The sequence below is a fragment of the Ambystoma mexicanum genome, chromosome 6p (genome assembly GCF_040938575.1).
Source record: "Ambystoma mexicanum isolate Mex_15411 chromosome 6p, UKY_AmexF1_1, whole genome shotgun sequence".
Lineage (NCBI taxonomy): Eukaryota > Metazoa > Chordata > Amphibia > Caudata > Ambystomatidae > Ambystoma > Ambystoma mexicanum.
The window spans coordinates 1,447,295,835-1,447,322,200 of record NC_090935.1 but is presented as its reverse complement, the minus strand read 5'-3'; the positions used below and the strand labels follow the sequence as shown (position 1 = coordinate 1,447,322,200).

At 45.7% G+C, this 26,366-nt stretch overlaps 1 protein-coding gene across 3 annotated transcripts in view; it reads left to right on the top strand.

Moving 5' to 3' along the window:
• LOC138510500 (zinc finger protein 514-like) overlaps window positions 1-26,366 on the top strand; it is a 255,115-nt gene that overhangs the window by 195,300 nt on the left and 33,449 nt on the right. For all 3 annotated transcript variants that reach the window (XM_069626195.1, XM_069626194.1, XM_069626196.1), the window contains exon 5: window positions 6,416-6,529. In XM_069626195.1, coding sequence (XP_069482296.1) covers window positions 6,416-6,529 — 114 coding nt within the window. The remainder of the gene's footprint in view (window positions 1-6,415; window positions 6,530-26,366) is intronic.

The following is a 26,366-nucleotide window of genomic DNA, read 5'->3' as shown; positions in this document are numbered from 1 at the left end:
CGTGGTCGACCATTAAATCTTGATTAAACAACTCTCCACGGCTGCAGCATTCTCACTGAATGCCACTAACTGTATCCAATTCTTCCTCGCTAATAGGACGACTAGGGTCTTCACACCCTCGGCTGTGGCTGACCCAGCCAATGCAGAGTCCCCCAAGGTTCTTGTGTTTCACCCACTCTTTATAATATATTTACTGAGCTCCCTTTTGATCATCTTGATGATCTGGGTGTTACGTACATGAATTACGCGGATGACACCCAGGTCGTCATTACCCTTACCGGTTGCTATGAAAAAGATACTGTAAAACGAAATGAAAACTATCTAGAAATACAGGCCTGGATGGCTGCTCATAGTCTGTTTAAACGACGACAAGACGGAACTACTGATTGTTGGTACTCAAGTCCATCTTAACAAACTTGACCCCCACTACCAATCATTCACCATCGACGGTAATCTCATCAAGGTTGCCAAAGAGGTCAAAACCCTTGGCGTCTAACTTGACTCCACTCCCTCACTCAAAGAGCAAATAAATTCTACAGCTTCCACCAATAAATTAATCAACGCATGCAACCCATTTCTATCCACAAACAGCTGCCTCACCTTATCCAGGGCATTGATTTTGTCCAAACTGGATTACTGTAACACTCTATTTCTTGGTTCACCCAATCTCAACTTGAACAGGCTACAAGTTCTCCAGAATAATGCCCTTCGATGCGCTTTAAACATACCGCGTACTAATCACATCTCCACCATCAGACGGGATGTACACTGGTTACCAGTACGTGACAGAATTAAACTATGCACCCTTGTCATCACTCACAAATGGTTGTCTATGGCAGCACCCGAATACCTGATGGACACATTTTCAAGGCATAGCTCCATCATGCCTACCAGAGCACCCTATCTACCCCGCCTTAATATTCCCAAGTTCAACCTGAAAACAGCAGGTGTGTCGAGCTTCCCAGTGCTAGCAGCAAAGTGCTAAACATGCTACCTACAGACATTAGAGCCGAACCTTCCTTCTGGTCTTTTAGATACAAAGTGAAAGACTTGCTCTTCACCCAGCAACCTTAGTTCTCCACTTTTTAGATATGTATCTCCAGCATTTGGACCAAGCTTTTCTTGTTTGCCTTAATTACTGTATCTGTACTACTGCTATTTCTATTACTATGACCATTTTGTAACCTGGTCTTCACATTTCCTTGTGCCTCATCTACTGCAATTCATATGCCGACCTTATTGTAACCTGGTCTTCATAAACCCTTACTCTTCTTCTACTGTACTGTAACTGTAACATATGTTCCATGATTAAGCGCCCAGATACCTCTGGGTTATGTTGCGCTATACAAATAATAAACTAAACTATACTACCGCCTACCGGTCCCTCCCTCCCCTCTCTCCTCTCCTTCATTCCCACAGATTGGGACAACAACTCTATTGGCGGAAATTCGACCGCTCGCACAGAGTCTGGCAGTGGAAGAAGTTCCAGCCTCCCAGTGGGGCATGGACTTCTACTCCAGAATTTTCACCATACACGAGAAGAACCAGGCTGGCCTGAGAGTTGTGCTAGACTTTTCCACCCTGAACCTTTCCCTCCCGCTTCAAAAGTTGAAGATGGTTTCGCCAGCGCTTATTGCGGAGACACTGTGCAAGGGAGATTGGATGTGCTCCCTGGATCTGAAGGACACATACCTACATGTCCCGATTTGGCAGCATCAATTTGGCAGCCTCATCGGTCCTTCCTGAGGTTCAGGATCAGGGGCCTTCATGTCCAATACAAGGTTTTACCATTTGGCCTCAATTCAGTCCCCAGGGTCTTTACCAGACTTATGAATGCAGTGGCAGCCCTTCTCAGGGCCCAGGGGCACCATGTCTATCCATACCTAGACGACTGGCTCGTCAGGTCGAGATCCCTGGAGGCGGTCCATCACACCTCCTCCACCCTCATGAACACGCTACATGAACTGGGGTTCTCCATCAATCTCAAGAAGTCGCAGCTGGAGCCGACGCAGAGTCTGGCTTTCCCTGGCCTTATATGGTATACAAGCTCTGAGAGAGTTTTTCCCTCAGAGGACAAGATCACAGTCATCAAAAGAGACACAAATCATTTGCTCAGCAGAGCGGTGACCTCAGCATGGTGGTACCAGCACCTCCTGTGCATCATGGCTGCATGTCTACTGGCAGTGCCTTACACAAGGCTGAAAATGAGAAGATTACAGCTGCACTTCGCAGCCTTGTGGAGTAAGGAGATGGGGCTCCTAGGCGGAACTTGTCGGCATTCCTCCCTTTCTCCACCAGGACCTTGTCTGGTGGAGCATGGACTGCAACTTGAGGATAGGCAGACCCTTCTGTCAACCAGCACCGCAGGTTACCATCACCACAGACTCTTCCCTTGACGGCTGGGGGGCCACCCTGGACAGCCAACACGTCGACAGAGTTTGGTTTCTTCAGGAACAGGAGGCCCATATCAATTGGCTAGAGCTGAAGGCCATCTGGCTGGCTCTCAAGGCCTTCCTGCCACTCATCAGTGGCAAGCGGATTCAAACTGGCAACTCCACCAGCATGTATTACATCAACAAGCAGGGTGGCACCAGGTCACCTCCTCTATGCACCCTGGCAGTCAGCATTTGGGAATGGGCTCTGGTGAACAACATACATTTGACGGCGATCCACCTCCCAGGGCAGTCAAACCTGGAGGCGGACAGACTCAGCAGGTTGGGTGCGGACAATTACGAATGCAATTGAATGGTCACGTCCTTCAGGGGATCCTCAACAGATGGGGGCATTCCCAGGTGGACTTCTTCACCACCTGGTACAACAGGAAGTGCCCTGAGTTTGCGTCCTGGCAGGGTCAGGACCTAGGCTCCCTGGGCAATACGTTACAGTTACAGTGGAACAACATGAACCCATATGCATTTCCTCCCACTCCCCTGGCACACAGGGTGATCTGCAAGATAAGGGAGTCCTGACACCTCAGTATTCTGATAGCTCTGTGGTGGCCGGCGAGACCATGGCTCTCTAAGCTGCTCAGCCTATCGGACCAGCCTCAGATTCACCTTCCATTGGTATCTAGCTCATCTACTATCGCAGCAGGGGGGCACGGTCATCCACCCTGCCCCGCAGAAGTTAGCACTTGCACATTGTCAGGTCACATTGAAGCATCTACGTCTTTCGCAGAATAACCTAGACATCATATAGGGTGCTAGGAGCGATGGTACTAGAAGCCAGTACAAAAGAAAGTGGTCTAGGTTTTGCCTCTGGGCTGAGTCTAAGGAGGTCAAGCCTCTTACTTGCACGTTAGACGACGTTCTATTCTTCTCTGCACACTTCGCCCACTCAGGGGTGCAAATAGATACTTGCCGCACCTATCTGGCAGCCATCGGAGCCTACCAGAACTCTGAGGACATTTTCTCTTCATCCAACCCAATGGTTAAAAGACATTTGGCGGGCCTCACCAGCAGTGCAGCTGCAGACAGGCTTGTATTGTCGGCAGTTCCAGCAGTGTGCAGGTGCACCAGCCCCCAATCTCCTGTGGTTGCTGCTATCAGGGCTACAGTCGGGCGACACAGCCGAACAGTCCAGCGGTGCCTGATCGAGATACTCTGCTGCTCAGCAGGAGGCCCAGGTCACAGCCTCACACCTCGCCTCAACAGCAATGCTCGTCTCGCCAATGCAATTAAGGTCTGTGGTTCTCCCGGCGCCACAAAGACAGATCAGCCGCCATCATAGATCTCCTTGCTCGAGTCCCAATGTATTCGCTCACAAGGCTGCAAGTGTCCGTTTTCACTCGGGAGGGCGAGCAAACTGCACACTAACTCTGTTATCCAGGCAGGGATCTGTAAATGCGCTCGTTTTTTCAGCAAAAAAACACTGCGATCAGGATCAATGTGAGGATCTTGGGTGGGAGCTCAAGCAAAACACAACCCCACTGCATGCGCACCAGGCCACGCCCCTCAACCAACCACCTATTCATAGATTGTCATTGCAGAAGTGTCTCTGTGAAAAAGTCTTGGAATTGCGAGGATTACTTCTATCTGTAGATATGGTGTCTGGGATTCAGGAATATTCCTTCCTCCACCCTTTTGTGTGAATGATTGGGCAATAGAATGTTCACCCTTTTGTGTAAATGATTGGGCAATAGAACGTGAGATCATTGATCAACTAAGGTTCTTTTTACAAATGACTCAACTAAATTCCCGAGCCAAGCAGCCTTCCTGAAGAGTCAAAAGGTTTGCACATATCTGCTGCAATACAAGGGATCCTGCACCTGTTCTTTGTTGCAGCATGAGCAATGTCACTGGCTGATGACCACACTGTCTGAGAAACAGACTGCATTGGGCGTGCAGTGTCACTGTCCCCATATGTGGATGCCGGTGTCAGGCCGAGGGGAGCTCAGGGTTCTGGAACATAGGTTTCAGCATTGGGCCGTTGCTCCTGCCACCCAAGACCAGAAAGTGTCTCCATGAAGGGGCCAGAACTTCCACAAACCTCAAACCCTGATATGAATAGGGATGTGAGTGAAAGAGTTTGGGGGCCTTGCAGCCTACGCAGAGGAGTCTTTGATTGACAAGTGCCCCTGCTTATTACGTGTGTGTACCCTTTGGTCTTTTGGGCCCTGGTAACCTTCCACGGGCTCCTGGACCATCTGTTGCATTCTTATAGTTAGTTTTCATGAGCATATTTGGATAATATTGCAATCGATAATCCCAATTGACCATCTCATGCCACATACCTGAGATCAATTTGTTCCAACTTTGCAGAAGCTGAGCATACTGCTTCTCCACACATGTCTGTACTAACCCAAAGTTCAGTACAATACCTCAGATGTTAACTGGCAAATAGAACTATTTAATCACAAGTCTCCAAATTACAGGCAGCCAAGTGCGTTCCTCTTCAAGCCATCAACAAGGACCTGAGGCCTTTTCTAGGATTAGTAGGGTGCTACAGGAAGTTTATCCTGGATTTTTCATGGATCAGGCACCTTACTGTTAGGCTGGAACAATCTGCCCAAAGCAAATAAATTGCACTAAAGAAGCCTTCAGTGGTTTTCAGGACTCGCAAAAGGCACCATCTGCATCTGTTAATTGCCCTATATTTCACCATTCCATTTATCTAGCAAACCGATGCCTCAGGAATCGGACTAGAGGAAGCACTGTCTTAGGTGCGAGGCAGTGAAGGATATCTTATGTTTACAGCTGTAAACTATTTCCCAGAGAATAGAATTGTCTTTCCATCAAACTGGAAAATCTTTTAATCAAAAGGGCCTTGGAATTTCTCTGGTATTATTTGACTGGCCCCTCATTTACTTTATTCACTGACCATGCGACCTAGGAAGACTGAGTGCTTTGTTGGTTTCTGGCATTCCAACCCTTCAAATACCACTTCTTTAATTAAACCAGTTGTAAATGTTGTTCTGCCAGGAGAGTGCTTGGTGTAGCACATTGATTTTTAATTGTTAGAATGTATTTTTGTACACTGTTTAATTTTAGCCTCAAAACCTTTTTGGGAGTACTAACATTTTAATCCCTCTGTCCGTTTCAATAGAGAAATAATGTTAGCAATATGCTAAGCCGCGCTTCCAAATGCTTTGCCTGAACATATAATATGTGCACCTGTGCATAGTTGCCCGTTAGCCCCATATCCTGTGTAAGGCCTTCAGCACTGTTGCCAGCTTTGCACTTCAGATGCTGGGACTTAGTTTTATTTTTCCCATTTAAGGAATGGGTCTACAAGTGCAACCATGAAAAGTGCAAGGCTAAATGTGTCTCGAACGACTGGGTGCCTCTTTGCAGCTTTGCATGTCACAGGTGCGTTATGTTGAAATCACCTAGGGTCTCGTTACATGTTCTTTGGTAAAGATAATTCCGTCATCATTTGAAAAATACTGTCAAAATTAACACCCACTGGATTTAGGGTTCGGAGGAATACCTGTGGTAAAGTGCTCCGGCAGATTTTCAGAAAGGTTTGCCTTTTTATACCTTTACCTAAAAGATGAATGTACAGAAGGGACACAGATGTGGTTCACTTCAGTAACAACACATATTTGAAGCTTAGTAAAGCGGTAGAAAGCTGGACAGATCTGATGCCCCTACTCAACACCTTACCCATGTAATGCAGATATAGGTCAGTGTCTACCATCGCGTAAAAAGTGGGACTGAGTGGGTAAAAAAGTGTTTAAAAAATGCCTTGCAAGGTTACCACTGGCAGAGATGGTATTCCAGAAATACTACCTTTGCCATGGTAAACTCTGAATAAAGTATATTTGCAGAAATACCTAACAAGTCCACCCAACTCATGATATGGCCCTAAGTCTAAACTTGCTGTCTCTTGTAAGAGTATATTTGATGTAAGTATTTTATTCACTGAAAAATAGCTAACCTTTTGACATGTAGATCAGTTTTTAACTTTTTTGCAGGATTTGCAGTTGTTGATCCGGATGCTTGTTCAAGGAAGGAAGAAAAGTTAGAGACCAGCTTTGCAGAAACATTATCTACAGCAGGAGAAGAAAACAGCATTAGCCCCAGATCCGGTAACTTTCAAATGAATGCCTGCAAGATGTTATTTTGCTTTGATTGGTCTGTAAGCAACTTTCTTTTACAACTCAAATAAGATATTATGTTATGTAAACTTCATCAAAAGAGACGATTTTGCTGTCACCAAAGTGGCTTCCTGGCACAGGACTCAGCGGAGCATGTGAGGTTAGATAATATATAAAAATCCAGGTGTTCACCTTGCCTCTACACATTGCATGAATCATGGCACATCTAAGGCCCAGGTGGAAGGCAGTTTCTGTGGGTGTCAGTCCGAGCCAAGAAGGCTCAGCCACCCATATAACTGCAGCGAAAGGCAAGTGGAATCAATTGTCTGACAGAGGCCTATCGAAAAGGGTCTCTCTGGTAATCATGCAACTACTGTTACAGATTAACATTGTGTACAAAGCCCAAAAGCAGCAATGCATTACTTGTTTTTCCCTGAAAACATGTCCACCCTATGCAGTGGCCAGGTGAAATAGTCTTGTAAGTGAATGAATGTCTTGCAGTAGCATTTGAGACATTGAAATCGGTTTCTAAGTCCTAAGTAAGTACCCTTTGTTGTAGTCCAATCTGGATTGCACACAGGCCACAACTGATTTTTTTCTATGTTGCAAGTAATGGTACAGAAAAGTTGCATCAGTGATCTACGGTGAAAGATATGTTTTAGTTAGATGTGGGGAAGTAGCCAAAGAAATCAAGCCAGAGAGATGCCACTGGGCATAGGAGTTGTCGTATATTGGGAGCTGCACCTTTTGTGGGGTTATGTTTCAGCAGGTTCTTAGTCCTCATTCACTGCCAGCAGGCATTCCGCGAGACGATTCCGCTCGGATGAGAGCTGGGATTTTAATTTAATATCGGCCAAGAATTGTCAGCATAATTCTAAAAGAAAAACGCCAAAAGGGGTCAAATGCTTTAGTGGGTGAAGATATAAGTTCACAATGTGGATGCCTTAAGTACAGCACACGATAAGGTCTGCAGTTCAAAGCAGAAATGTGGAAGGAAACAGTGTTGTCAGTTTGAGTTTATCGTAAACTAAAGGGCATACCCCTTACACAGTGAAAGCTGGGTTAAGAGAAACTAGAAAAAAGAAACAAGTGCTTCCACTGAAATGTAAATGGTTCAATATCAATTAGAAAAGACATTTCTGATGTTTGTTAATCTGCTTAGAATCACATGCTGTGCATAGGTCCGACATCCAGTGGTCACTGCGGAGTATTGCATTTTGTTTTTCGTAGTCGAAAAAGGGGACGTAGACAAGGCGTGTCTGAAACACTATCCCTATAGTGACGTGCGTTGTACCCACAATCCCTCACGCGTCGAGGTCCCTCAGATTGTTTTTTTCCGCCCAGCTTCTGGTCGCCTTCACGCGGAGCTCCTCGAGAGACATTGCAACTCCTCGACCTTTGGTCGTTTTTTTCTCATAATATTAATAAATACCTCCCTCGACGCAGTGTAAGCTGTTCTCCGCTGAGCAAGATCTTCGACGGAGGGTCGAGCGGAGGAAATCCTTCGGCGCAGCCGAACACGTGGCCTGGCCTCGCAGGCCATATACAGTAGGGAGAGTGGGGTCGTGGGACATCTCTGGGTCTTTTCTGAGAATGCCTTTCCCTTTCCCCTTCCTTTCCCTTGGGGTGCTTATCGCGATTTATTGCCTCGGCTATGGAGAGGACTCCCTTTAGGTTTTGCCCGCTTTGCAAAGGCAAATTTACTTGGAAGGACAAGCATTCACGGTGTAACCGCTGCTTGCCCCTCGATCACAAGGAGGAAGGTTGCGCGGCTTGTCGGCTTCTTAAGCCTAAAACTCTAAAAGACCGTAGGGTTAAAAGGTGGGCGGCCTACGCGATGTCGAAGGCCGAAGGTTCACCCGCCGCTGCTACCACCGACAGTGACGAGGAACGTGATAACACGACCTCCGCTACGGAAGTCGAAACCCCCTCTAAGGAGCGCTCGCGCGCTTCGTCGTCTGTCCCCGGCCCCGACGGGCTCGGCTCACGTCCTGCTTATGGGGATGAACACCCCGGCGACATTGACGCACACAAAGACTCACATAAGCACACAACCCACGGCTCTTCTTCGTCTAAGACGAAAAGAGCTTCGGCGCCCAAGGAGACGCAGGTTCCACCGGCGGCCTCCTCGGACCGTTCGGGTTCGAAGCCCCTCTCGCAACCGCAGCCGCGACCAGCGACTGGGCTTTCGGCAAATAAGGGCGCCGCCCCCAAACCATCGGCCGGCGCGCATCAACAGAAGGCGCATACCGCCGTAGAGCGTTCGACACCCATAGCGTCAAAAACGCAAGCTTCCGCCGACAAACGAGTCGCCGACAAACGAGTCGCCGAAAGCTTGGCGAGGATCGCTGTATCCGACGCCCAGAAGCGTAGGCCGAAGAACACGTCGAGCGCTACGCATAAGTCGAAAGACACGCCGAAAAAGGCCGAAGAAAGGCAGGGACTACCCCCTTCTGTCGGGGGGTCACCCAGCACACCTGAAGGTTTTTCGGAGGGCGACGGGACACTTTCCTCGACGCTTTGGGAGAGGTCGAGCCGTTTCCAGTTAGAGGACCCTATTTTTCCCCCGCCAGACCGCTCTGGGGTACCCCATGAAACCATGGAAAGACTCCACCTCTGTATGGAGAGGATGGAAAGGTTCATGGATACCCAGACCTCTCGAACTCCAAAGAGGACTAGAGAAGGGCCTCAGGAGGACCCCAGGGCCAAAAATCCGAGGCTAGTCGATCCCCAGGTGGACACAGCCTCGGACTTCCATAACGTATACAACCTCACTGGGGAGGAAGAATACTTGGAGGAGGAGGAGGATGATTTTATAGACGATCAAGTAGGACAGAACCGGGAGGAATGTCTGGAAGACACGCCAGACATTATAGAAGAAGGCTTCCGAGAAGACTCTGAAGAAGGACCTTCGCACCCCTGGCAATCCCCATCAGTGTATTCCGACACTGATGTCCTAAACCTAAATCCTCCTGACAATTCACCGGTTAGGAACACGTCTCCGATTGACGATCAGCCCACTTTCAATGCACTGTTGCGCAGAGCAGCAGCACATTTCGAACTGGACACTGGGGAGCTCTCTCCAGAATTAGACTTTGTGGAACAAGTAATTAAAGAGAAACCCCCGGTCAGCCAGACCATTCCCCTCCTAGCTTCAGTAAAGAGAAGAATCATCCCTTCGCTGGCCACTCCCGCATTGATCAGAGGGGTCAATCCAAGAATTGAAAAACTTTTCACTCCTTCTCCCTCAGACCCACTCTACATTAGGGGACATTCCATTCCGGATTCCCTAGTAGTATCTAATACTAGAAAGAGGGCAGGGGTACCACTTTCCACCAGTGAGGCACCCCCTGACAAGGAGGGCAAAAGGCTTTATGCCCTTGCAAAAAGAGTAACTTCCTCGGCTGCCTTCTCAGCAAGAATTGCGAACAACAATTCTTTGCTTGCTAGCTATGCAGACGCGCAGTGGGCCAAACTGCGCAAGGACGCCGAGGAAGCACCGGAGCCTTTACGTACACGCCTACTTTCAACTATTGGCGAAGGAACCCAGGTGAACCAGAGCATTGTAAAAAACTCTCTGGACGCGGCTGAAACAGCGGGACGTTCCCTGGTGCAGGGAATACTCCTAAAACGCCATGTATGGCTGCGCAACTCAGGGTTTAAACCGGAGACACAGGCGTCTTTAATAAATAAACCTGTGGAAGACTCTAACCTATTCGGAAAAGCGGTGGATGAAGCTTTAGAGATGGCGAAAAAAGCTACCAGACGCGGCTATGGCAACAAACGCTTTTTTCGTGGCCAACGCCAACAACAACAACAAAGTCAGCATCAACAATACCCTGCCACCAATTACCAGACCAATAGTGGGCAGTACAGCCAAAGAGGCCAACGCCGGGGTAAGGGGAGAGGTCGGGGATCCACCCCCAGAGGCTCCCAAGCCCCCAACATCTCCAAGTGACGCGAAGATTCGCGTCCCCTCCCATGCAACACCGGTCGGGGGCCAGATAACATCCTTTCTTCCTGCATGGGAGGAGATAACGTCAGACCGTTGGGTACTTTCCACCGTAACCCACGGATACTGTATCGAATTCAACAGTACCCCATCCTACAGACCCCCGAGGGGACGTCGCATGACACCGGAACATCTTGCCATCCTTCTCCAAGAAGTACAACTACTGCTGGAAAAAGGAGCCATAGAGGTCGTGCCTCTATCTCAGGTAACGGAAGGTATTTATTCAGTGTACTTCCTTGTACCCAAAAAGGATCTAACCATGCGCCCTGTATTAGATCTGCGCCCAGCGAACAAGTTTATCAAACCCCAAAAGTTTCGTATGGTAACCTTACAGGAAGTGATCCCACTGCTTTCTCAGGGAGATTACATGACAACATTGGACATGAAAGATGCATACTTTCATATTTTAATGTTGCCAGCGCACAGAAAATACCTCAGGTTCATGATAGAGGGCAAACACTACCAGTTCAAAGTGCTACCCTTCGGCATAGCATCAGCACCAAGGGTATTCACGAAGGTGCTGGCAGTGGCAGCGGCCCACCTGCGCAGGTTGTCCATCCCAGTTTACCCTTACCTCGACGACTGGCTCATAACAGGGGATTCTTACGAAACATGCTTCTCCAATACCCAAAAGACGGTAGACCTTTTGTTCAAGTTGGGCTTCTCCATCAACGAAAAGAAGTCCAGTTTAGACCCCAGTCAAATCAAGCAATTCCTAGGGGCTCTAATTCAAACAAAGGACGGCCTCGTCTTCCCCTCCAAAGAGAGGGTCCAAAACATGCTGTTTCAAATCCCTCAATATGTAACCGGTCGAGAGGTGACGGTACGCAAAGCAATGCGCCTGCTAGGAATGATGGCGTTGTGTACTTATTTGGTACCTCACGCGCGCCTGCGCATGCGCCCAATGGAAGAGTGGCTCAACAGCCAGTGGTGTCAGGCCAGCGGACTATGGGAGGATCTAGTTGTGGTCTCGCAAGCCTTGGTTCTCTCGCTACGGTGGTGGACAAAGGAAAACATGGAAAAAGGGAAACCCTTTGCCACACCCGCGGCGGAAGCCACTCTAACCACAGACGCATCCCTCACAGGATGGGGGGCGCACCTATCCCATCAGACTGCTCACGGAGTGTGGACTCCGAACGTAGCATCCAAACACATAAATCTTCTGGAGCTACTAGCTGTGTTCAAAGCGCTAAAAGCCTTCCAGAAACACCTACAAGGCAAAACAGTAATGGTCCTTACAGACAGCACCACAGCCATGTACTACATCAACAAGCAAGGGGGCACCCACTCTCCAGGCCTGTCCAAGCTGGCCCAGAATATATGGAAGTGGGCTCTCAAACAGGACATGTTCCTACTATCACTACATGTACCCGGGGAACTCAATCTTCTGGCAGACAGTCTCAGCAGAGATTTCCCCCTGCCCAAAGAGTACGAATGGCGCCTGCACGAAGACATCGTCTTCGACGTCTTCACACAATGGGGATTCCCAGAAATAGACCTGTTCGCAACCCTGGAAAACTCTCAATGCCTAAGTTACGCCTCCAGGTACCCCCAGAACCAATCCAAGGGGAACGGTCTGTCGATGCAATGGTCAGGGAAATTTGTTTATGCTTTTCCCCCGACTCCCCTTCTCAACAGAGTGGTGCACAAGATGCACCAGGAACAAGTGACCATGATACTAGTGGCCCCAATGTGGGCACGACAACCATGGTTCGCTCACTTGATGGAGATGTCTCTATCCCCCCCCAGTAAAACTCCCCTGCCCGTACAACATGCTGTCTCAGGACAAGGGCAGGACTCTACATCCATGCCCCCAGAACATGAACTTAGCAGCTTGGCTCCTGAGATCATAGAGTTCGGACATCTACAACTCCCGCAAAGATGCATGGACATCCTCAGGGAAGCCAGAAAACCGAACACTCGCCACTGCTATTCTAGCAAGTGGAAAAGATTTGTCATCTGGTGCAGGAGTAAAAGCATCAACCCTATTGACTGCTCTCCCACACATGTAGTCCTATACCTGACCCACCTATTGGATTCAGGTCTAGTGTTTAACTCCATTAAAGTACACCTAGCGGCACTTTCTGCATACACCACTTCCCAGCTCAAAGTGTCGTGGTGGAGGATCCCTGTTATAAAGGCCTTCATGGAGGGAGTAAAGAGAATACACCCCCCGATAGCTGACCCAGCTCCCGGATGGGACCTTAATGTGGTACTTACCAGACTCATGGGCTCTCCTTTCGAACCCATGCACAAAGCATCTCTTAAACACCTCACGCTTAAGACTGCTTTTTTAATAGCTATCACCTCCATCAGGAGAGTAAGTGAACTTCAGGCTCTTTCTATTCTAGACCCCTTCGTTACAGTTCACAAAGATAAAGTGGTTCTACGCACTCACCCTAGGTTTGCTCCAAAATTTATTTCTAAATTCCACGTAAACCAATCTATAGAACTACCAACGTTCTTTCAAAATCCTTCCAATTTGGGAGAAAGGACTCTGCACACACTAGATGTACGCAGAGCGGTCATGTTCTACATGGAAAGAACCAGACCACTGAGAAAGACTAATCAGTTCTTCGTCTCGGTGGCAGCAGGAAGAGAAGGAGATGCGGTTTCAAAATCCACTATTTCTAGATGGATTGTCCAATGCATCACTCTCTGCTATACTCTTGCTAAGAGAGAACTGCCCTTTAGGCCAAGAGCACACTCTACTCGAGGCACGGGGGCATCCATAGCATTCATTGCAAATGTTCCCCTTGAGTCCATCTGCAAAGCGGCTACCTGGAGTTCTGTGCACACCTTTACAAAACACTACTGTCTAGATACACACTCTAGATCTGACTCCCAGGTGGGACAGGCAGTATTACGACACCTTTTCTCTACTGTTCCTTCTCATAACCCACCACCAACTCCGGGTACTGCTCGCTAGTCTATGCACAGCATGTGATTCTAAGCAGATTAACAAACATCAGAAGAGAATGCATTACTTACCGTAAAAGCATTTCTGATGGTTGTATCTGCTTAGATTCACATGCGCCCACCCTTCCTCCCCGCTCGGATGGAAGGAACATAGACTTCCTTTATATATCTCTCTCTTTTCTGTACTCACTCAGGTCTAGAAGGCACCCTCAGGGCAGAAAAATACAAACAGAGGGACCTCGACGCGTGAGGGATTGTGGGTACAACGCACGTCACTATAGGGATAGTGTTTCAGACACGCCTTGTCGACGTCCCCTTTTTCGACTACGAAAAACAAAATGCAATACTCCGCAGTGACCACTGGATGTCGGACCTATGCACAGCATGTGAATCTAAGCAGATACAACCATCAGAAATGCTTTTACGGTAAGTAATGCATTCTCATATTCAAGCACTTCCAATTAATTCACAAAATATTCTCCTGCCTAGTATGAGTAGAGAAACAGAAAAAACTGTATAACAGTGTACCTATCATAAATAAAACAAATGTATTATTCATTCAACAAGTGCTTTAGCAAGAGAAACACATTCAGAATTATGTTGTAGATGTCAGAGTCAAGTACAACTGAAAATATAACACAAGTCTACCAGGAAAAAAAACAAGCGCTGATGTGGCCTACAAAGTCTTGTAGGAGAGGAAAAAAGAAAAAAGACTGGATGCAGGTGCTTGAAATATGTACTAAAGGTAAGTAAAATATGATCTAGTATTCCTCCTCTGTTATCAGCATGTTTAATGACCACGTTGGGTTTAGAGGAAAGGGCTTGCAAGGCTCCCTTTTCCTTCCAAGGTGATGTTAGGATGTTATTATTTCTTCTTCATTTTCATATTTTAAGATATTTCAGGATACATTTTTCAAAGGTCTGAAGGTTCTTTGGAATGTTATTATCTTGGGGGATTGATGTGAAGGTACTGCCATGGGAGCGGCTATCGCTCCTAGTTTTGCTATTGTTTTTATGGTATCCTTTGAGTCAGAATATATACTATCGGAAACCAATCCCTACAAGCAGCAGATCTTATCCTGGAAATGCCATATTGATGATATTATTTTCATCTGGGAAGGTGCAGAGGAGGAACTAATACAATTCTCTGAATGGCTAAACACTTGCAACAACATAATACAGTTCACTATGGAATATGACCACTAACAAATACATGTCCTGAATTTGATCATTAAACATCAATAAGGGTCCCTGGCATGTACTGTATACAGAAAACCCAGTGACAAGAACACTTTATTACACTTTGACATCAACCATCCTAACCATGTCAAGGAAAATTCACCCTATGGGCAATATCTGCGTATCTGACGTAATTGTACGTCACTCACCGAATTCCAGGAACGTTCTAGTAAATTGGATGATAGGCCCCGCTCAAGGGGATATCTAAAGAAACTGCTCAGGGTCTCTAGAAAAGGCTTGTTTTACATAGCGAAAAACCTTCCAGATACTGAAGCTTTGAGCCCTGATTAAACTCGGTTGACATGTGTCATCACTCACGGCCCTCACACCTTCGAGATCAGTAATTTATTCCATAAATACTGGACTCTGGTGAAGCTAAACCTCCCTGAAGAACCACCTCCACTTTTTGCGTTCACAAGAGCCAGGAACTTATGTGACTATCTCGTTCACTCCAAATTTGAAAAGAAAATACATCGATCACACCTTTGGAATTTGAGATGGGCTGTCGGACATTTTCCATGTGGCACCAATGTAGTATGAAAATTCACCAGGAAAATGAAGTTCTTTATGATCAGAGATAAGAAATGGGAACTAACAGCCTCACCAGCTGTAAGACCAGCCAAGTGGTCTGCTGTATAGAATGTCCCTGCTGTCTCAGATATGTGGGCCAGACAATGCGTTCTATAAATACCTGCATATCCGAGCACAGATCTAGGATTAGGTGTAAAAGTGCCACGGCACCCCTTGTGTTCCACTATACGGAGTACCAGCACACCCTAGATGATTGGACATGATGGGTGCTGGAAGTCGTGAAAGGAACCCTGAATATCCAGTGGAGCTTGTCCAACAAGGGAGCACGCTGGATATATAGACTGAACTCCAACCATGATGGATTGAATGAACAGTTTGTACCATTTATCTAATCCGATCTTTACTGTTATTCTTCCCCATGCTTCTCCTCCATGCATTTACTCATTTCTGAACTTGTCTCTGTATTCCCCCCTATCTTCAGTAACCTGTTTTGAATGTTATCTCAACAGTTCTCATGAGACTTCCAGGATGTTCCCCCTTTCGTATTTATTCTCATCTACATTACTACTTTCATTTGATCACCATTAGTGTTACTTTCATTTCGGAGCGCAAATAGGTGAGCCTGATATACTGCCAATATAAACAGAACACCAGTTTATATACACTATTAATACACACCTCGAGTTCCTAAATTCATGCTTATCTGCATTTCGATTTTCAATTGTTTGCCAAAATGCGCATTTGCATTCCTGAGCATGATTTGATGAGCTTTTACCATCAACAGAATACTTCATGTTTTACGACCCGTGTATTGCTCTCCCCCGAAAAGTGCACAGAACAACCATGAATCCCCAATGCAATTGTAGAGCAAATACTTTGAACCATAGACAGACAGACACAATAACTCACAGCCATGCACTCTTAGAAGATAATCATCTCTTTATGGCTATTTATTCAAAGATTACAAGTACATAGAAATAACTCACAAAAATAATAAGGACATAGATCACAGAAGAAGTAAAGAAGTCAAAAAGAAATACATCACCGTGAGAGTAACAGGATTCCTCATCTCGTCCAGAAGCGGCTGGAAGACCCCGGTAACAGAGTAGCAAGCCATACCAACGTTAGCTTTCCCAGCCGAAATGGCCTTGACCGCATACCAGGTTTGAAGAGCATGTTTGTCTCAGCACTGTGAATCTAACACTCAGCAAAACGCGTGCAGCGTTTCACGGCGGCATGAAGTAAATATCCTTAATGGCTCCGAGCGCTCCCAGAATGCATTGCGTACCAGCGCCATTTTAAATGAAGCATAACAGACCCGTTAGTAGATATTTCAAGCGTACTAGACATCATAACGCCTGATGCACGTCTCTCTTTAGTTCCCTAGTTAGATCACCATGCAACCTTTGCCTGTACACTTTTGCCGACCACGCGGCAACCCTGAGCCGGGCGCAGGCACTCTCTCAGTAGAAACACCAACTGAACTAACTCTAACCGGTATTCTTGACCTACTGCCTCCTCTCTATTTTTCTGAACTAGCCATTGTATGTACATGCTATGGAGCATGAAAATATTTGAACCCAAGCGCACTCCTGTTTTTGTTGCAGACGCGAGTGGCACCTGTAGCCATGGAAACGCCTGCCCACTGCCTCTGAACTGCAGACCAAGTATTCATTACAGCAGCACACATTGAGTGTAGCTACAGAATTTACTTACGCTCAGGTAATCTACTTCACCGTAACAGGAACGTTCATAGTGTTTTCACAATAATAAGCACTCCTTATAATCCGTGACTGCTGGCATTGTCATTTCCTTTTCTTTTAGCCGCAAAAGGCATGTGCCATTTTGTGTGTACGCAATGCACAACTTTCACTCAGAGCCTGTGTTTTTCATCATTTCGTCAGACTACAGAGACCTAACCTTTTCAATAACACCCACCCAAGGTGCTGTACACCTCTTACCTCATAATAATCTATACCTCCAATCCTTAGGAGACCACTTTACCTAGTCCCCTGCCCGCTCCTTCCATCATTTTTACAATTTCACTCACTGATTCCACAGGGAGCTCCAGAAGCACCATATAGGAACATGTCCACATGATTCTCCATCTTATGATTTTCCAGCATGAGCCTGACCCAACATTTGAAACATCTACAGCAATAAGCGGCCACCATATTCCTTGCTCTGTAGAACTACTAGAACAGTAAGCATTTGTGGACACATTTAATTCTCCCATTGATTTGTGAAAATTAGTCTCTAGTCTGTGTTGTCCTCCTTCCTGCCACTGTTAAACAGCCAATTCAGTTGGTTTTCCTTTTTTGACTGTATAGGGCTCTGCATTAAATTCAGCCCTTGATACCTGTTCCATTTGCTTCCCCTACGTCCCAGCAGGAGACACCCTGCACCAAAGGTTGCCTTATGTTAAGTGACACCAGGCTGTCCTCTCAGCCTTGTGAACTGCATAGTATGTTGGTGAACAATATGTGAACCATATTTTTTTAATTTTAGGGTCTAATAATAATTTGGTCCTGATGAATGCGGGTCTCAATAATATCTCAATTGAGATGTTAAAAAGTGGGAGTATCTTGTATCTCTGTATTCATAACCTTTTTGGTCCCCACTAAGATACGCCAGTGATTTGTTTCCCTTTATGTTGACGAGAAGACCCAACACGAAATTAACTCTCCCTCAGCTACTCCGACATCCATTAAGATAGTTTGAGGACGAGATTGGTATCAAGAGCAACTAATTATAGTCACACACAATACCTGGTGAACATTTACTTAACCTGACAAAACTGTCACTACTGAGTTAGTAAGTAATCTGATCTATTTTGTCCAAACTCATTCAGGAGGTGCCACGGAGTATCTCACCTGCATGATTAAAATAGGCACATGATTTCGGAATTGATTTAACTATAATATGTAATTCATTTATATGCTTTGATTAACAATAATGTGAAGGTTGATTCTAAACTAATAAGAATATATTGCTTATTTTCTTTTATGCTGTATCTTTAATACTACCTCTCTGGTCTAGTACCCTTCTTTGGACTTTTTTCTTTTTTCCTCTCCTACAAGACTTTGTAGGCCACATCAGCCCTTGGTTTTTCCTGGTAGACTTGTGCTAGATTTTCAGTTGTACTTAACTCTGACATCTACAACATAATTTTGAATTTGTTTCAAACACCTCATCTTTTCTACAAATCGCCCCCATGCTCCAATCCACTGTCCTACCAGTTGCTGGTCTCTTGGTCTGCCACCTCCTTATCTAATAGGGGTGGTCTGGCAAGTGGGGCAAAAGGGCAATTGCCCCCCAGGCTGGCTGGCCTGCTACCCCATGGGCCAGAGTTCCTATATGTAAAAAAAGATTGAAAAAGACAAAATCCTTCAGAATCTATCCTGCCACAAAAGACAGTAGTGCTGCAAAGCTTGCTCAGATTCTGTGTAAATTAGATGAACAATTTGTCTTGATGGCAGCAATGTTGTAGATGTGCCTGGATGGCTGCCACACCAGGGCCTCCACAGTGAGGGAGAGGAGTCTAGGCTGCAGAGGCATGTTCATACCGCCCAGTGGCAATGTATGAATTTAAATAACAGATTCTGTGACCCTGGATGGTCATGTTGACACAACTGCCCCCATAAACCATTGGTTTGTTACAATTCACAGCGGCTTATCATGACTCCTACTTGCAAAGGAAGTAAGGGTGCATATCTTATTAGAGTTTGTCCTTGGTTTGATTCTGTGTGAATGCTTCTCCTATGGTCTGGTGAATTTTTGGATCACCAGTGTGTTCATACAAAAAGAGTTTAATAGCCCCCTGGATACCACCAAGGAATGTTAGTTATATAGTAGTTATAGAAATGGTGGTTGGAATGTGCTACTTACTTTTGGACACAGTTGAATAACAAGCATAGGAAGATGTAATATTCAGGTATTCATTTTTAATCACTTCATCACTGTGCGTTATTTTCCTTAACTATCTGTAGATAAAGCCTCACTCATATGAATAAGCACTGTACAAATACACAATTACATTACATATGGGTTTATAGTCTATAGTGTTACTCTATAAATAATTTTAACAATGTATGTTAAACATACTAGAGAGGAGGCAGGATGACAAGTAAGGGTCTTATTTTGTGTGGGTTGGGTACTGAACCTGAGGGCGTCCTCACTTTTTCCCCCCTTGGATCTTCTGCTCAGGTGGCATGGGAAAGACCATCGCTTTTGGATCCTGACCCTGGGGGTGGATATGCAAGGGAGGATCACCTGGGTGGAGGAGACTTGGGGAGTGAGGAGAGGACATCCTTGGGACCCCCATGTTACCCCCCATTTCCCTTTCACCACGAACCCTCCATCCCTCAAGCCTTCATAGGCTTTTGTCAGTCCTGTCACTGTAATTCCTCTAAAATATTCCCCAAAATGCATCAATTTGGTACTGGAACAAAGAAGAGGATACCTGAGCCAACACATCCTCATTTTGTGAAAACAAACACGTGTCAGCCCCAACCAAGTACTGGGACGAGTAGGGGGGCAACAAGATCAATGCAGGACTACCAGTTTGCTTGTCAGCAGTCTAGTCCGGTTTGTAATGAAACTGGAGGCAGGTTCTTTAAAACATTTGGTGTCAGCTGTGGAAGCACGGTCAGCTGCGTGAGCACAGTCAGTTATGTGCAGGGAGACCTTTCCGGTCTAGGGGCATGGCAGGAGGAGTCTGGAAGCATGTGAAGCAATGCAGAGTGTATGCAGCAGGAAGGGGTGGCAGAAGAAGCTGAAGGCCCGTCGCAAGACGTGAGACGGAGGACAGCAGGACCGAAGGAAGCGATCGTATGTGTCCTGCTTCACCGTGCAAGGATTGCTGGGTGTGCACGAGCCACGCGAAGATTGCCGGGAGAAGACGCAAACGGCTGCCCAGCAAAACCAGAACCCGTGGCAGCAGAAGGACTTGCGAGGAGTGGAAAGACTGACCGGTGAGTGAAACCAGTAATGGGGAACACCGGGCTGGCAGGCGGTTATAGAAATAAAGTGAATGCAAAGCATTTTGAATACTGAATGCAATCAAAAGAATGAAAGCAGATGAAGTGTATTTTGAATACCAAATGCAATGAAAGCATGCAAGCAGATGAAATGTACTTTGAATATGGAACAAATTGAAAGCCAGTTAAAGCACAAGAAAAGTATTTTGAATATCAAACGAATTGAGAACAAGTTGAAAACACTCTGGCATCCGGAAAGGAGTGAAATAAAGTGTGTGAACTTTACTGAAAGGAAAGTTGTGAACTGCATGGAAATAATGAACTGCACGAAGTGAAACGAGTGCTAGGAAAGCCAAGAGAGCACAAAGAATTAAATGCAAGATATGAGAGATCTAATACTGGCCACAGCCAAGCAAGTGCAAGGAACTGTACATTGTAAAGAAACCTAAGGAGGTGCAACAAGCACAAGGAGCTTAAACCAGCCATAATACATTGTACATAATACATTGTACATAATACATGGTTTCTTTGCCTGGCAAGTCTTTTAAGTCCAAAAAACGCAACCGTAGCTAAAGGCAGTTCAGAGATGGCTTGAAGTCTTGGCAAACAGCGAAGTATGAAGAGCTCCTGTGGATTTCTGCCAGTGTCTGAGCAGCAAGTTAGCAACTAACAAAGGAGACCGAAAAACGGACTTGCAAAGGGGACACAAGCAGCCGCCTGGGTCAGAGATAAGAGAGGGTTGCCCTGGACACCTTCAGGTGTACTTCAATGCTCTGGAGCGAATTCTCAGAATCAAGTAAGCAGTACCATCTCCCCCACAGTACATTGAGTTTGAAAAAAGTGTTTGTGTTGGCTTCTCTACGATGTGGCATCTCTGGACCCGACCTCTGGTTTCCTTCGTCTGGTGACGAAAGGCAGGACAATGGACGGTGTCTTTGAGTAGCAATCTCGGGGTTGGACTTGTGGCACGACTTTCAGCAACTTCTTGGTTCACTTTGTGGTTTTGGCGCCTTTTCAGCAGCACCAACAAAGAACACAGATCGCCCGGTCAATCTTCTTCGCTTCCTGCAGTCTCACACTCGGGTGAGGGGGTCTGGGCGAGTTGGATCGGATCTCTGGAGGGTCCTTACGGGCTCAACACAGAATTCGATGGATTTGGCCTTTCTACGATGATGCACTCGAAATGGGCCGCAGGTCTCCTTCCTGGTATTGAGGTTCCGCAAGTCTGTAAACTCCTAATATATAGGAGATGGCTCGTTTCAAAGTTTGTCTCGGGACTGGTTGTTCCCACCAGCCAAAGGGAAGGAGTCATCCTCTTCGTAGCTCCTCTGTTGCATAGCAAATGGGGTCAGGACAGCAGTGGTCGCTTAACAGTGTTGCAAAGGGTCTGCCGGCGTCTCTGGTCGTCTTCTCTTTGGTTACTTCTGTTTACATTGGTCGACTTGCTGTACACTCCAGAAGCCTCACCTTTTATACAGTTCCAGCACACACGCCTCTGCAATCTCTCTAAGCATTTTATAGAAAGGGGCGTTTGGCTGTCCAATCAGGAGAGCCAGACCCTTGTGGTAGCTGGTCCCATTCAGGCACTCTGGCAGACGAAGGACAGGCGGGGTGGAAGACACCTCCCCCACTTCCTGGCTGTCCAGACACTCTGGAGCCTAGGTGGGGGATACCTGCTGGTTATCACCAAATACAAACCACACACACAGACCTCCCCCTCCCAGAATGATAGAAAAAGGGCTAACAAAGAACAACCACTCTAGGTATGGCGAAAAAAGACGGGACGCCCCGAGCTGGTACTTGGGTGCCTCTATTGTGCACTACCAAGACTATGGACATAGCCTGCAGTATAAACAATACACAATAGTCGGTAGAACATGTCCACTGCCACCAGCCATAAGTGATTGTCTACTTGACTAAAAAGTCACAGGCGATACTAAGTATCCCCTTGGCACTCCATAGAAGGTGGTGTGTGCCAATCTCAGTCTATACAATTTGGAAGATATACTAAGCACCTCTCTATCCTTAGTAACTGTAGCTACTTAAGGATGAAGAAAAGAGTCTTAAAGGGCTCCCAGCAACACTGCCCATAAGGGGCTGTGTGCTGCAGTTGCAAAGTACAGGTGCCTTTAAGAGCTATTGAGTAGACAGACTCCATAGTACAGGTAGATTACAAAGAATAGAGTTCCAAAAGACAGAGCCCATAAGAATGAATTAGTGGACAAAGGCTTAAAAGAGAATGGTCCAGAAGTCCAGCAAAAAGTGCTGAGGGTCTCACTAGGAGAGGTGATGAAGCACAATCATGATAAATCTCCCTAACAGCTTGCAATAGAACTGACTCAAAAATATGTGTGCAAAGTTTTAAGAGGATCTTTAAGGCAAATTGTACCGATGCCAATGTGGACTGTATCTCAGTATACGCTGACTGGCTCTGGATTGAATCCTCAGTTAGACTATGAGGAGACTACTGCATTAGGAGATTCAGTGTGCTGGATAGCTGATTTGAGTCTTTAATTGACGCAAAATTAGCATCTGGGTGAATAATTTGCGCTTCTATGACTGTTAATCCTTTTTCAAAATGTTCAGTATCAGCAGGTTCCTCCATGTTTTGCGGAAAAGAGTATACCAGATTCAATAGAGTTATTATTGATGTCGTCAAATGACAACAGGTCTTTGCTCTGCTGACCACGGGCCATTGTAGTTGATTGGACCAAATTTACGGGAGTCGTATTTAGGGTGGATTTGACAGCCTTGGAAATCCTGTACTATTGATCATGATTTGATGTACAACCTTTATATAGGTATACAAGTTAAATGTTGTCCTTTTAGTTAAAGAATACAGAAAATAATTAGGATTTGTGAATCATTTTTGAAGGACGTACATTTTCACATTTATGTCAAGATTCCGTGATAACCACATGGACGAATTACCTTGTTATTTTTTACTTTACATACCTACTTAAAGGATTTTCTGGGCAACAACAGTATGGTATTCCAATCACCCACATAGTGTAAAAATCATTGCAAGATAGTCACCTCTATTTCTACTTACGGCTCCTACACACGTACATGAGTGCTATCATGTGACCAGGGCTCCACGCCTCGGCATGGCCCCATATCACAAGATTTCACTTATTTACAAGTGAACCCGGGACGGGAGGCTGCGTTTTCACTGCTTCTGCCGCCTTAGCTTCGCTTTTAGAACACTTGGAAACTAGAGAACCGGTAAGAACTAGAGAGGAAGGCATGGTCCAATGGGATACACACTCTTTTCACTTAGTTTCTTAATAGTTACTGATGAAATAGGGGACTCTGTTGTTTACCCTACAACAACAGCGTTGGAATGAAAACAGCAATACCTCATTTGGATACCTATGAGCATAGTCAAAAGTAAGTCAACATCCCTTGTTGTTTAAAGTTAGCGTCTCCCAACATTAAAAGTATCACAATTTCAAGCAATTGGACTGACCCCACATTTAAGCTTTATAGGGGACTCATAACATCAAACATCAATGCCAGTTTGAAGACAGACCCTTGCTGGTATTAGCGACATCGAACACACACAACATTGGTGTGTGCCAGATTTCACAGAATTTTCAGGTCCGTTCTCTCTCCATTTAAATCGCATCTGAGTTTATTTGCAAATTTTGATTCATGCTCGCAACAATTGCCCACTCCACTTACGAGTAATTAGATTCAAATTCTGAATTTTTAGGAAGGCACTGAGTTACCATCACCTGAAGAAGAGAATCACTCTTGCAACATGTAGTGATATGAAATCTCCATTAGGACACATTGATTTTGTGCACGAAATGTGGGTCGATTGGAGCTGACACAATTCACATGTTTTGGACTTGTCCGAAACACAGCTGATTTTTGGAAAGATGTGGCAAGTGCCTTACACGTTATGACAAAAATGCCTACTACTCACTTACCCCTCAAATATTTATTGGGAGATATTGGGAAAGTCAGCATTAAAATGTGCAGACTGTTCAACATGGGGTGCATAATTGTGAAAAAATGCATATTACAGCACTGGAAATCCAAGATTGCTCCGACAGACCATGAGTGGTTAAAAGAACTAAAGTATGTGCAAGAAAGGGAAGAAGGATACATACGGCAAGTGATGGTCACAAGCAGACCAAAAGATATGTGGGGCCCACTCCGAGGATATTTGGAGGAGGTACAATGGCTATTGGAAAAGAAAGATTAAATGTGTCAAAATGAAATTGTGAATGTCTTGTACTGCATGTCTGCCTGAATCACAAATAAAGTCTTTAAAGACGAAACCCGTGTATTTTTTCGGTTCCGACGTATCTCTTTAGCCAGGGACAACTTTAGCAGTTGCACCTGAATTAGCACTGATACCCTCTCATTTTTTCTGAATCTATTTACTTAGTGTGTCCCTCCATACACGTTCTATTTACCCTTATTACTAGGAGCCAATAGATTGAACGGGTACAACTCTTCTAAACTTACAGTTTATGCCCGACAATGGTTTTCCTGCTCCCTGAGTCAAGTAGCACCTTGGCCTGTATAGGGCCTAGATGGGAAAGTGAAACTTGATGCCTGTTGTTCTGGTAGTGTATACTGTACAGGTTATGGTCCTTCTTCCTCCATACAAAATAAGTAAACAAGATATTCGGGCAGTTGTGATTCCCTCCCCAAGTTTGCTTGGCCTTCTTCCTCTTATGTGCACCCCGTGACCATTTGGAGGAGCCCATTCTCCATTGGTTCTTCTTTGCTTGTTTCTGTGCAGAATTGAGCAGGTTGTCCAGGCTTCCCATAACACTTGATGACCCATGTTCAATCCAAGGCGTTCAGCACCTCTTTCCAAGAGGAAGCCACCCCCTTTGGGGCTACAGATATGAGCCTGCTATGCTTAACACCCCCCATGGGACAGGGTAGCAGGTTTCCTCTGGAGGTTTAGTTTAGTTTAGTTTAGTTTATTATTTGTAGGGCGCGCCAAGCCCTGGAGCATCAGGGCGCACAAGACAAGAATATGCTCAACTTTGTTACAGGTACATCTACATATTCATAATACATTCAGCAATAAATAAAATATATACAGGTACATGTGCATGGTCATAATGCAGTATACAATAAGCAAGAATGAGCAGGGCTGGAGCTAGGTCCAGACAAGAGGTGAACAATGTGGAGGTGATATACAGTGGAATAAGTACAGTAATATACAATGGTGTAAAATACAGAACGTGGTATCAGAGCTGGGGCATGCAGGTGGATCGCTAGTAGGGACAGTCAGGTCAAGCAGGTCGGATTAGTTAGATGTCATTAGCTCTCAGCCACTTGGTCAAATTCTGCCTGAATTTCGTAAAGGGCTGGGGTTCTCTTATGTCATGTGGTAGGGAGTTCCAAAGCTGTGCTGCTTTGACTGCAAAGCTATGTCCTCCAATAGTGGCACGTTTAAAGCGAGGGACATAGAGGCAATTCGCATTGACCATTCTTGTTGGTCTAGGAGAGGTTCTTAAGTGTAGCCTGTCCATGAGGTAGGGTGGTGCCATGTTATTAAAGCACTTGTGAGTAAGGGAGGCAATTTTAAGTTGGATTTTGTCCTGAGTGGATAGCCATTTATATTCTCTTCTTATAGAGGAGATATGCTCTTTCCTGTTGATCTTAAGCGCGGCTCTCAGGGCATTATTCTGTAGGACCTGGATTTTTTGGATAGTCTGTTTGTTAGCCCCAATGTAGAGACCATTACAGTAGTCCAGTTTGGACAGTATAAGGGCTCTGGCAAGCGTGATGCAGCTGTCTGTAGAGAGGAATTGCTTGATGGCTCTAATGAGTTTGCAAGTATATGCTGTAGAAGAGGCTAGGGAGTTGACTTGTTTGCCAAAGTTTAAGGTGGCATCAAGGTAAAAGCCTAGGGTCTTGACTTCCTTTGCTACTTTGATATTGTTCCCATCGATAATGAAGCTGGCATAGTCAGTGTTAAGTTTAGTTATGTATGTCGGGGTGCCTAGAATTATGAGCTCAGTTTTGTCGTCGTTCAGGCATAAGCCGTGTGTGGCCATCCATGCCTGAACGATGCTGTAAATTTTATTCACTAAGGCCAGATCCACGACGTAATCTCCTGAAAGCAGAAGGAGGATCTGGGTATCGTCTGCATAGTTGGTGTAGGCGATACCCA